This window comes from Lupinus angustifolius, unplaced genomic scaffold, assembly GCF_001865875.1.
Source record: "Lupinus angustifolius cultivar Tanjil unplaced genomic scaffold, LupAngTanjil_v1.0 Scaffold_654, whole genome shotgun sequence".
NCBI lineage: Eukaryota > Viridiplantae > Streptophyta > Magnoliopsida > Fabales > Fabaceae > Lupinus > Lupinus angustifolius.
This window is the reverse complement of record NW_017727980.1, coordinates 861-12,791: the sequence shown is the minus strand read 5'-3', so window position 1 is coordinate 12,791 and position 11,931 is coordinate 861. Positions and strand designations below refer to the sequence as shown.

Below are 11,931 nucleotides of genomic sequence, written 5' to 3'. Positions count from 1 at the left end.
GATATAAACTATTAGACAAGAGAAGTCGTGATGAGTTTATCTAAGAATAATAAGTTTTTTTTTGCTCTACCTTTTTCCTCAATTTACACTAGATTGGTCCATCCTAAGCATAGACGAATTGTTTAAGGATGCATTATTTCAACAATATTTTGTTGCCATTTAATATATATTGCAGTTGTAATATGGAATCTGAACATTATCTGCATAAAAACTCAAGCTGTCACAGAAATAACCTAATACACTATTTTAGAGAGAATAAGAATAATGACACTGTTTAAATGTTTGAAATATTGGACTTTTTTTACATTAAATTTTTATTCTTTTGGTACAATAATGGTGGAATGAAACACAAGTTTGAGATACTCTTTAAATTATCAGAATGTAATCAACGTTATCATGAAGTCTTTACTATAAATTTACTGAAAAGGAAATTTTTATTTCTTGTCTTTAATTTAATTCCACCCTATAATTATTCAGTGTGATAAGACATACTCAAAGGAAGAGAGACTAATGATAAGTTAAGATTTTAAGAGAGGACAAAAGTTCATGTTTAGAAAACTTCACTTGTGAGGAAAGTCTAACCTATAGATTTTTTGTTTATAAAGTTACATATAGTATAGTTCTTACTTCTTACCCTGTGAAATTATTTTACACTAAAAAAGTGTACGGATGTCATGAGTGAAAAAGTGTGGTAAGATAGGGTACTATTTTACAGTTTCTAGAAGTTTCACATTCAATTCTTTTATGACTGTGCTAATGAGTTAAGTTTTAAAGAGGAAATAAAAGAAAAATAAGACTTTGAAGTCATCTTTCAATAAGTTTCATGACTTTTAAGCTATCGTTTTCTTTCATTTCTCCTCTAAAACTCAACTTACAAACGAAGTCTGAGAAAATTATTGCCATCATGATTCATGATCAATAGTTAATACTATCCCTTCAAGAATTGTCAAAGGAAGCGTTTATAGGTCTCCTCTAAGCCACAAAACAAACGCTAGCCTTTCTAATTGCTATACAAGGCATTTTCTAGTCATTTTTCTTGGTGTGGCATTATTGTATTGTCACTAAAATCAAGGAAAATGTTACATCAAATTTGATATGAATGTGGAAGATAAAACCGGCAAAATCCACCAAATAATAAAGTCACATAACAATTATATGATTTATATCATCATTTCCCACTTCAAAACCCACCACAATCAATTTTATACTTTCCATTCTTCACATGGGACGATCCAATCCTTTTGCACCATGCTTTTTCTATAGCTATCTATAATAGTGGTAGTTTTATCTTCAGATTGGTTAGGTGATATTTTGATCAATTCACATAAGAATTATTTTACGTGAAAGATTGACCAATATTAAGAAAGATCCATTGATAAAAAAATAAGGTTAAATACATGAGACTTTACTTAACAGTAGGTTATTTCTAAGATTTGAACTCATGAAACAATAACATTAATGTTACACTAAACGTATTATAGAGCATCGAAATTGTTTCCCACAAATGTATTACAGCAATCCTTCCTACTTCAGCCACAGAAAATTGTGAAAGGTTATACACCTATCTTACCCTCTTGTTTTTGTTACTATACTTTACAACATAAACTATAAGAGTTAGTTTATGAGTTGACTATTGGAGGACAATGAACGATAGGAAAAGACTTTAAAATTATAAAATACACTTGTGAGATAATTTTTAAACCCTCTTTTTTTATTTATTTTTCTCTAAAAATTAACTCGCAAACAAACGTTAAGATACAAACTAATGTCACCCTATTGTAATAGAGATGTTATAAGGTGAAAGAGGCAAACATAAGTTGAATTCTATATTTGACATGTCTTATATATAAAACACAACATAACAAAATTAAAAAGTAATATATTTAGGCTTCCACAATCATTCTATTAATGTCTTGGTCTTTTCAATTCAATTTATATTCCATTCTATCTTGGGTACCAAGCACTATATATCTAGAATGAATGGTGGCCCAATTATAAACTGATGATAGAAATGATGCAAATATTAGGTGATGTATGTAACAGTACAAGTGTTTTCTTGGCATTGTAACATCACTTTCAATCACTGCCCAAGGTTTTGGCCCTGTGGGTCTTAGAGGAAGATTCCACTGATTTAGCATTGTTACTTCTTAGGTCTAATTGATGGATACCCTTCACCAGCTACTAAATCTATCATTGGGACAAGACTAAGACTTGAATTTTTTCTCCTTGTGCCTGCCATTAGTTCAGGGTTTGTCACCATCAAGCCACTCAACTCACAAGATTTTGGAATCTGTAAACTCTTTTCTTTGGATATGATTAGTAGATTTTTTTTGGTACTAGCAAAAGTATTCTTATTTTATGGATAAGTAACTAATTCTTTTTGGGTGCATGGTTGTCTCTCCCAATAAATGTCGTTCATATAAACTAAACCTTTAACATTTTGATCTTTATACTAATTTAGCATAGCTTTAAACCATTAGACCAACATCTTGTTAGTGTGTAGTAGATTTTGGTTGCCATTTGTACTAGAAATAGTTGAGGTGACTATATTGGATTGTAAGAAATGAAATCATCCTAAAAAGTTGAAATTTATCTCACCTTAAATGATGTGAGTGGTGACTTAAGTAATAATGGTAGTAAATGAAATTATAATATCATAAACTTCTTACATAGTAAGATCCTCCATGTCTCAATTCTCAAACATTTTTTTACCTCTTACAACATTACAACCTTAAAAGCCAATCAAAAGGTACTATCTTTAAAAAAAGCTAAACTTACAATGAAGTGAAACTCATCTATTTAATCGAATATTTTTATTCACTTCTACCTGTCACCATTGAAATCCAAGATTAATCATTTTCCTCCCAAAGCAGAGGACTATTGGATTATGATGCAACAGTGAAAAACTCATTGACACAATCCTTGGTTTCTGTCATCATTCAAACTGAGATCAGAATTGTCAAAAAAAGTGTAGGAGAACAGTGCTTGAACTAGAAGATTTTACAAGTCTAGGAGATCCAACACCACACCCCTATTGTCAAAAAGTCATATCTGATCATCTTCCTTCAGATGAGGCGAAATTATTCTGCCTAGTTTCAATCATACTATGATTTTTATATACCTTATATGGAATTTGGACACTTACCACCATGTCATGTTTGGTACACTTCAACATGGCCTATTAGATGTGATATATTGCACTATGTAAGAGTCAATATAAACTCATTAGCTTTCTTTCTTACAAAAATCCAAATTAGCTTATGTTTGCTAGATACTCTTTTTCTTATTTTTAAATTATAAGCTTTTTTAAAATTGTAATCATAGATAAATATGATTAAACTCTTATGTAAATTGTAACACAATTAAAGTATATCATTAAAACTTTAAATGGTTTGATAAAAAGAGTTCAATGGTATCCTCAAACTACTGGTGTTGCAGACAATTTGATAGTATGGTTAACCACTATCTGATATGAGATGCATTTAGAATTTTAGATTCATTCAACATATAACAATATTAGTTACTAGACAAGTTAGCACTAATTATAGGTACCATAGAATTTTCCAATTTAATTTAGTGCTAACTTGAACAAGTTATAAGATTTGAAGGAAAGAGTTAAGTGAATTTATATGCATTGAACATGCTTTACAGATTACATGTTAAAAATAAAGCCTCAAAGCTTGTATGCCCTGAACCTATGATTGCCTTTCAAAGTGGAGATTCCTCTAATATGGTAATACATTATGAAAAATGAAAATTCCTGTGTCATCTGCAATCATGAATTCATATCTACTACCAGTAATTGTAGTCAAAATGTTAATTATGGTAATACATTATGAAAAATGAAAGTAGATTATTGGATATGATTGAAGGGTTGAAAGATTTTATAAGTAGACAAACTCATAGAACCATTGTCTTAATGTTTTGGTTCAAGATGTGATATCTCATTTGTGTCTCTCCATCATTCCTATACCCTGGTAACAATAGAACTCCCCGATGATTCGAAGCTCCTTGTCACAGTCAAGGTCCAACAAGAAATACCTTTGGTAAAGTCAAACGGGTAGTGGCAAACAGAACTAGTGAAATAAGCTTAAGAACTGGCAAGAAAAAGGAGATTCTTAGCAATAGCTGGAGCAAATAAGTTAGTGGATTCTTAAACCAATAGTGAGTTGAAATCACAATTAATTAGTGTGATGTGTAATTAGTCCCTTAATTTTAAAATTGTGCAAAAGGACCATAAACTTTCATTTGGTGCAAAATAGTTTTTCATCATCAGAAGTATCCCTGAACATTGCATAATGTGTGATTTAGTCATTCAACTTCAAAACATGTGCCAAAAGGACCTAAAACTCTGATTTATAATCTACACAAACATTTTTCATTAAATTTTAACATTTTAGATGGTGATGGACTATTTTGCATCCGAACCAAAGTTCAAGATCATTTCTGCATATTTTTTTGAAGTTCAATGACTAGTTCACACATCACACTAAGTTCCAGGGGTGTTTTTTAACCTGAAATATACATTATGACTTGCTCACTTCAACTGAGCCTTTTCCTAACTGTAAAGACTACTTGAATAGCATGTTGAAATATTTAAGCAGTACAATAACCCCTCTTGTGCCTAAAAAGGAAGGGGGAAAACAAGAAACCACATAAAATTTAACATGAGTGTAATATCTATACAGTGTCAGTGTAAAGATTTATATACAGTCATTACATTATTCATCATTCATTTGGAATACTTTTTTTTTTTTGAAGAGTCAATAATAATTAAATATGAATGATAGATAATGTAGTGATAATGGTGTATACATACTTTTCTCATTTAACATATGCAACCACAAACTTCATTGCACTCATTACAGATAATAAAATAGAGAAAACCATAAGATATTATAGATCTATAGTATAGCATGAATAAAAAAAACATTTCAATAAATAAAACTTCAAAGAAATAGATCAATTTTTGGTATGCATGGCATAATTGAAACAAAGGACTTCTATGTTACCACAATTTCTCTGTAACTTAACAATTAGAACCATTGTCTTCTCATTCCCAAAATGCAAATCTCCAACACGTTTCAAAAGAATATTGTGAATCTATATCAACTTACCAAGCACTTGTACAACTCTAACTGCTTAATCTGCATTCACAGTCCTATGAAGCTTTGGGGCTTATCATAAACCACCGGAAATCTTAAAAATACCTTATAGTGATAACCAAATAGCATACATAACGAGGGAAAGAAAAAGTTGGCATATCAACAGAGCCCTATGCACACGCAAATAGAATACGTCTGTCACATGTATAAATCTTCATTTAGTTGCTCTTGCGTTTTTGCCTCCTCCATGAAGGGAGGAAGACACATTCAACTATCTGAGTAAGCCATGAAATAAAACTTCGATGATTGGCATACGAAAGTATATTAGGCCAGGAAGAATAAGAAGATTATCAGAAAAATTATCAAAACGACAAATATCTTGATTAGAAGCCATCTATTTGATGATATTTGGTTGAAATGCCTCAGTAAGGAACTGTGAGCTCCTTCAACATTGGCCAATGACTCATCCATGTTGTCATCAATCCTGCCCATGTCAATTAGGAAGATTTATTCCTAATTTCAAGATATGTGAACATCTACAGAGACTCACATACTATAATATTATATTATTCGGATTTTCGGCATACACCAAAATCTCAATTAAGGGGAGAAAAAGGTAGTGCAGTGCAGCAATGTGGGACTGAGTACCAAATATCATATATTCAAGTAAAAGAGAGATAAACCTGATAGCTAGTTCCCCTTGATGGGCAACCATTGTAGCCAAGTTTGTGAAGATACCACTAAGTTCTGTGATAGTAGATTCCACGTTGTGCAAAGCAGTTGCCCGACTTTGAGCATAGTTTTCGTGCCGAGGAACAACTTGCTGCACCATAGACATTTCCATTTGCTGGGATGGAGTGTTGTCCACAGCTAATCTTCGTCTGTATCAGCAAATTTACCACAAGTCATAAAGTTACAAAATGTTTACATCCTAAGCATACATAGAAAATTACGAAATTCATATGCAAACATAGAGCCCAGCAGACTTCCTAGTTCCTACCGACAATATAAGGTTAATATGCTAGGTACAAATAGGCTCACTAAACTTTCTAAACATTCCCTCATTCTGCAACAAGTATATCAACTGAGTAACTGACATAATCAAATCTTAGCGGATGCCTTGTACTCATCATCACATAATTGCAAAATAGCAACATGCACTCAAATAATTCAACCTCGAGTGTAACCAGAATTTAATGATCCATGACAATCAAATGAATGCCACCTTCTTTACATAGAGAACTGGATTGGATTGGATGATAATTGGGTTTTCTAGACTTGCATACAACCATGTTACATAGAAATGAAAAGGGACAATTTGATCATCATACCTTAGTTGATTACTAGCTGGAACTCCATTTGATGGTAATCTGCAGGAGATATATAGATACATCTGAATCATTTTATAGCAATTAAACTTTTAGAGTCCAAACATTTTAACTTCAAATAAAGAAGATACACATGATTTTATTATTAGTTACTAACAGTATATACACTGAGAGGATTTTAAGAAATAATTTTTTCCCTAAAAAACATGAAGCATTGTGGCTTTTTGAAAGAGACAACTAGCAAACTACATTACCATTTTTAAGTATTAAAAGTATCTTTGCTATGTCACAAATAGCAAACTTAGATCTTTTAGTCAGAGTAACCTGGACCTAGCCTTGCATTACTTAGGTGTCTGTCTAGTCTGAGATTCAAATTTATCTGCAAGATAAACAAGGATCACCTATCAACTTATGAAATATGTGGTCTGCTTCTCTCAGTTGACTATCACCCTGTCTACTACTTATCTAGTTAAGAAAAATATCAAAATCGGAAGATTAGATTTTAGCTAAACCCCAAAACTTAACAGAAGAATAGTAGAAAGTATCCATCACAGCAATCAGGTTTTTCATGTTTGTGTATAATGTCAGATTCCCTAATTTTACATTATGGAAGTAAGGATAGGTACGATACATTCATGCCATGACATAACAACAACTGTTAACCTGTAACTTGAATACTTGATAGAAGTTACTCACAATGATGTTTGTTGAAAACTCTCAGACGATACATTTGATGAATTTGACCAGGGGGGTGGCTCGGTGGCTGGCTTTGGTTGATGCTGGAAAGGGTTCTCTCTTGATGCAGCATTCTTGGAAAATATCTGCTTCCTATTCTCATGAGCCTTGATATTCTAGAGGAATATGCACAATATTAAGGACGATAATAAGCCAGGAGAAATTAATCAATCATATGATATAATAACAATGACAAAACCTTTTCCACAATATGGGATTAACTACATAGATCAAACAACAACAACCTGATTCAGGTATGTGATGAACAACAACCAAATCTTTTTCCACTAGATGGATTTGCCTACATGTTCATGGACCAAACAATGTCATGATGATCTATTATAAATAACGACTACAGACAAAAGTGACAAACCATTGACCTCTAACTCCTCAATAGTTTCGCCTATAATTTTTCCTAGTCCTTCTGTGTCTCAAGCAATCGGGCTACCCTCCATCTAACCCACTATCCTTATTGTGGTTTCTATTAACACATGCTAAAACTAATTGAGGCGAGATTATACTTCTTTTCTAGAACAAGTGCTACCCCGAGTTTCTATCCAATGCATTCATCCATTCATAATTCTATCTCGTGGAATGTGTCCGCTTACCTAATGCAACATTCTCATGTCTACTCTTATCTCCGATACAATAGGCATGTTTGGCAAGTACACAAAAAGTAGTTTATTTTATTTTATTAACCTCTGTCCTAGTAGTTAACACATCTTGAAGCTGTTTGGTGGCACCAATGAGTTTTCCCTTCAAATCATCACAAACAGCATTAGAATGAACAATCCTATCCTCAGAGAAATTCCCATCAGCTATCTCCATGTTCTGAATGGTTTGCAAATCCAAAAGAGCTGATTTCAATGCTGTGATATCGTTCGTAATGAGAGCAGACAATTCTTGAATTTCCATAATGGGGTCATTGAACATAGACGATTTCTTCGCCACTGGAACAACATAATTCACACCCATTAAAAAAGATCAAACTTTTACATCAATGATTTAAAAAAAAGTGATTTTTTTATATGCAAAGTTTTTTATACTTACTATGAGCGAGCCTTGTGATCTTATGGGAAATTTCGTAGATGCCCAATCCGATTCGAGAGGCTTTACGATTAAAATCAGAAGGTTGAGAAAGTGAAGTGGAAGGAGCATTTTGGGGGTGTTGATGAAAGGGTTGGGTAGAAGCAACGATGTTGTTGAGAGTGTGAGAGAGTGAGTGAAATTCTGAAGTGCGGTCTCTGAAATTGGAAGCCATTGGAGAGGTTTCAAGCTTCTGTTGTAATCAAATCGATTGATGCAGAAATGTTGGAGTTTCCATAAACCAAACCAAGCTTGTACAACACGATTGTCAATAGGTTTTACTTACATTTTAGATAACAAAGTCTCAACAATAATTGTTAATAACTATATTTTAAATATGAGTGAGATCCATACTATTGGTTTCAAGTTTTCACCACGATGTAGAGTAAGTTTAAAAAATTTATTCTTAAATTAAATGATCCTAAGTTTAAAATCTCATAAAATGATATGAATTTTACCACATAAATAAGTTTTGATAGAGCATAAACTAATAATAACAAGATTTGTTTTTAAGAGTTACCAAAACCCCGACTTAATATCTATCTCCCATCGATAATTCGTTTGTACATATAGGAGAAACTGCTTCTCCTTGCTAGACGACATATATAGCAAGTTAGTGTTATTCATATTGTATAATGGTTTAATAATTGTTATTATTAATGTGATTTAACAAGCCCTTCATTAACATATTTTAATATATTTATGATAAATTTATAAATATAAATATTATTATTTATAACATATAACTCAATTATTAAAAATAGTTTGATGACCAACCATGCAATATATAATTCAATATGATATTGTTTGATCAAATTAGTTACATCTATGATAAAATTAACATATGTATTAATATAGAATCAATTCAACGATTTATTAATTGAAGCAACTGATACATATATCTGTGTTTAATGCTACCTTCACTTATTTATATATTATTTGTACACTTTTTCTCGATTAATATTTTAAAGTGTGAGAAAATAAATTAAACAGTGTTTCAGAAAAGAAAATAAATTTATGTAAAGACAATTGGGCCTAGAAGATTTTTACAATGAAGCCCTTTAGGTTAAACGCAGAAACCCTAATTGCACTACTATATCAACTCCTCCTTCATCCATTTCCCTTTTTCATCCACCGCTTATTGCTTTCGCACACCCAAACCCTAACTCTGAATTTTTATAAAAAGGAGGTTAAAGATACGGCACCGTTTTGCTGTTCGCCTTGACGCTACAATCTTCGTCTTGGCCCTCGAGTTTAGTTCCCTTTTTCCCTTTTCACTCAAAACCCTAACATAATCAATGGCACCAAAAGCAACGAAAGCCGAGAAGAAAATCGCTTATGATGGAAAGCTATGCCAGCTTCTTGATGAATTCACTCAAATCCTTGTTGTGAATGCTGATAATGTTGGATCCACTCAGCTCCAGAACATTCGTCAGGGTCTTCGTGGTGATTCTGTTGTTTTGATGGGAAAGAACACTATGATGAAGCGTTCTGTTAGGATTCATGCTGAGAAAACTGGGAATCAAGCTTTTCTTAACCTTATCCCTCTTCTTGTTGTATGTTATCGTAGTTCTCTCTATCTACTATTTTTGCCTTTTTGTGAATGTTGTTGTGTGTAATGTTTTTGTTGTTGAATTAGGGAAATGTTGGCTTGATTTTCACTAAGGGTGACTTGAAGGAAGTTAGCGAGGAAGTTGCTAAGTACAAGGTAGAGTTTGTGTTTCATTACTTTTTGTAAATATTGTTGTCTTTCAGTGTAGAGGTGTAGTGTGTAATTGTTATATAGATATCAATTCTTTGGGATTGTGGATTTTAAGAATGTGGTAGTATGTTTTTGTTGCTTAAATGTTGCAAGTTTATTTGATTTGTGTATGATGATTTTTCTAATTATTCTAATGTTGTTGCCTATCATTGTGAAAATGTAATGACTGTTTTTGTACTATTTAATTTTATTGTTGAATTGTCTAGGAATGTTTTTGGATTTACTCCTAATTGTATTTTACATTATTTGATTGTTCAATAATTATACCATTATACATGTAAATGCCAAAATATTTAGACCGGTATGTAGTTACTCACTGAGTTTTATGACAGTATTTCTCTTTCAATTTAAAATTTATACTTTAACCTTTCATATATTGTATTGCTTGTTTAATATTTGTGGTTGACTATAATTTTGAAATTTTCATATTTATTCGTCTGTATCATTTGTTGTAAAAATACATCTAGTATTTTGTTTTGCAGTATGAAGTAGATTTATTCAATGCTTGTAAATATCCCTGCTCTGGATTGTGTTGAAATATCTTATGTTATGTGCTCACTATTCATGCCATTAAGATGATCATTTGGTAATTGTGGAAAATATATCAACAGGTTGGAGCTCCTGCTCGTGTTGGTTTAGTTGCTCCAATTGATGTCGTTGTTCCTCCGGGCAACACAGGGCTTGATCCCTCTCAGACCTCTTTCTTCCAGGTTTACATTCCTTTTCTTAAGCACATCTTTAAATTTTGTAGCTGTGGATAAAATGTAAACATTTAATCTCCACATCAGGTTCTCAACATTCCCACCAAGATTAACAAGGGTACTGTTGAAATTATTACACCTGTGGAACTCATTAAGAAGGGAGACAAGGTGGGCTCCTCTGAAGCTGCATTGCTTGCAAAGCTTGGCATAAGGCCCTTCTCATATGGGCTTGTTGTCCTTTCTGTTTATGACAATGGTTCTGTGTTCAATCCTGAGGTTCTTGATCTCACGGAGGATGATCTTCTTGAGAAGTTTGCTATTGGAGTCTCCCAAATTACTTCTCTGTCATTGGCCATTTCATACCCAACCCTTGCTGCTGCACCTCACGCGTTCGTCAATGCCTACAAGAATGTTCTGTCTGTTGCTGTTGCAACAGAATATTCTTACCCACAGGCTGACGAAGTTAAGGAGTACTTGAAGGTATTGACTTCGTATTATCATAATCTCAGTCCAATGTATTGATCTATTATTTCCTTTTTTCTTATGTATGGAACTATTTTGTTAAAATGCAGGATCCAAGCAAATTTGCTGCTGTAGCTGCTGCTGCTGCACCAGTTGCTGATTCTGGAGCTGCTCCAGCTGCTGCTGCCAAGCCTGAGAAGGAGGAAGAGCCAGCTGAAGAATCAGATGATGATATCGGCTTCGGTCTATTTGATGATGAATAGATTGATGTTTGCTTTTCTTGGTCTGCTTTTGAGTGCATTTTGATTTTACACATTTTGATAATCTCAAGCGTCTTTCATCATTCTAGGTGTTATACTGTTGTTTAGTTTGTTCTTGCTCAGTACACTGCTTTATGGTATATGCCGTATTCATTTGCACTAAGTAGCTATAATTAATTGTCTTTTCTGCTCCATAATTTTTCACGATGTTGAAAATATCAATGATGAATTAACCACCTTTGAAAAGTCTTCTAAATGATGAACTAACAGTTGAAAAGGCTTCTATATGATGAATCAACACATGACTGAGTTTTATTGTAAATTGTAACAGTTGTTATAAGTACTTAAGACATTACAAATGCTCTGAAAAACTTTTTTGATGCCCATTTACTTTTACCACATTTATTCTATATTCCTTAACTTGAGTAACTTCCTAAATCTATTCCTAATGTTGTCCCTCGGTTTTAGTTATATCCCATGACTTGGATTTAT

General features: G+C 32.7%; 2 protein-coding genes across 2 annotated transcripts; one reads left to right on the top strand and one right to left on the bottom strand.

Annotated features, from left to right (window-relative positions):
• Nucleotides 1–4,987: 4,987 nt before the first annotated feature.
• LOC109341776 (syntaxin-31-like) lies at nucleotides 4,988–8,546 on the bottom strand. Its single transcript, XM_019579746.1, has 6 exons — nucleotides 8,219–8,546; nucleotides 7,868–8,118; nucleotides 7,130–7,284; nucleotides 6,437–6,475; nucleotides 5,789–5,986; nucleotides 4,988–5,589 (listed from the first exon to the last, which is right to left on the bottom strand). Exons 1-6 carry the CDS (start codon nucleotides 8,427–8,429, stop codon nucleotides 5,430–5,432), a joined length of 1,014 nt encoding a protein of 337 aa, XP_019435291.1. The 5' UTR covers nucleotides 8,430–8,546; the 3' UTR covers nucleotides 4,988–5,429.
• An 819-nt stretch (nucleotides 8,547–9,365) lies between these two features.
• On the top strand, nucleotides 9,366–11,631 carry LOC109341777 (60S acidic ribosomal protein P0-like). Its single transcript, XM_019579747.1, has 5 exons — nucleotides 9,366–9,810; nucleotides 9,894–9,962; nucleotides 10,628–10,726; nucleotides 10,805–11,197; nucleotides 11,290–11,631. Exons 1-5 carry the CDS (start codon nucleotides 9,553–9,555, stop codon nucleotides 11,440–11,442), a joined length of 972 nt encoding a protein of 323 aa, XP_019435292.1. The 5' UTR covers nucleotides 9,366–9,552; the 3' UTR covers nucleotides 11,443–11,631.
• Nucleotides 11,632–11,931: the final 300 nt, after the last annotated feature.

Coding starts and splice junctions, on each gene's coding strand:
- LOC109341776 (XM_019579746.1), bottom strand. CDS start 8,429: ATGGCTTCCAATTTCAGAGACCGCACTTCAGAATTTCACTCACTCTCT. Junction 8,119..8,218: donor GATCACAAGGCTCGCTCATA/GTAAGTATAAAA, acceptor ATGTTGTTCCAG/TGGCGAAGAAATCGTCTATG. Junction 7,285..7,867: donor TGTTAACTACTAGGACAGAG/GTTAATAAAATA, acceptor ATATTCCTCTAG/AATATCAAGGCTCATGAGAA.
- LOC109341777 (XM_019579747.1), top strand. CDS start 9,553: ATGGCACCAAAAGCAACGAAAGCCGAGAAGAAAATCGCTTATGATGGA. Junction 9,963..10,627: donor AGGAAGTTGCTAAGTACAAG/GTAGAGTTTGTG, acceptor ATATATCAACAG/GTTGGAGCTCCTGCTCGTGT. Junction 11,198..11,289: donor AAGTTAAGGAGTACTTGAAG/GTATTGACTTCG, acceptor GTTAAAATGCAG/GATCCAAGCAAATTTGCTGC.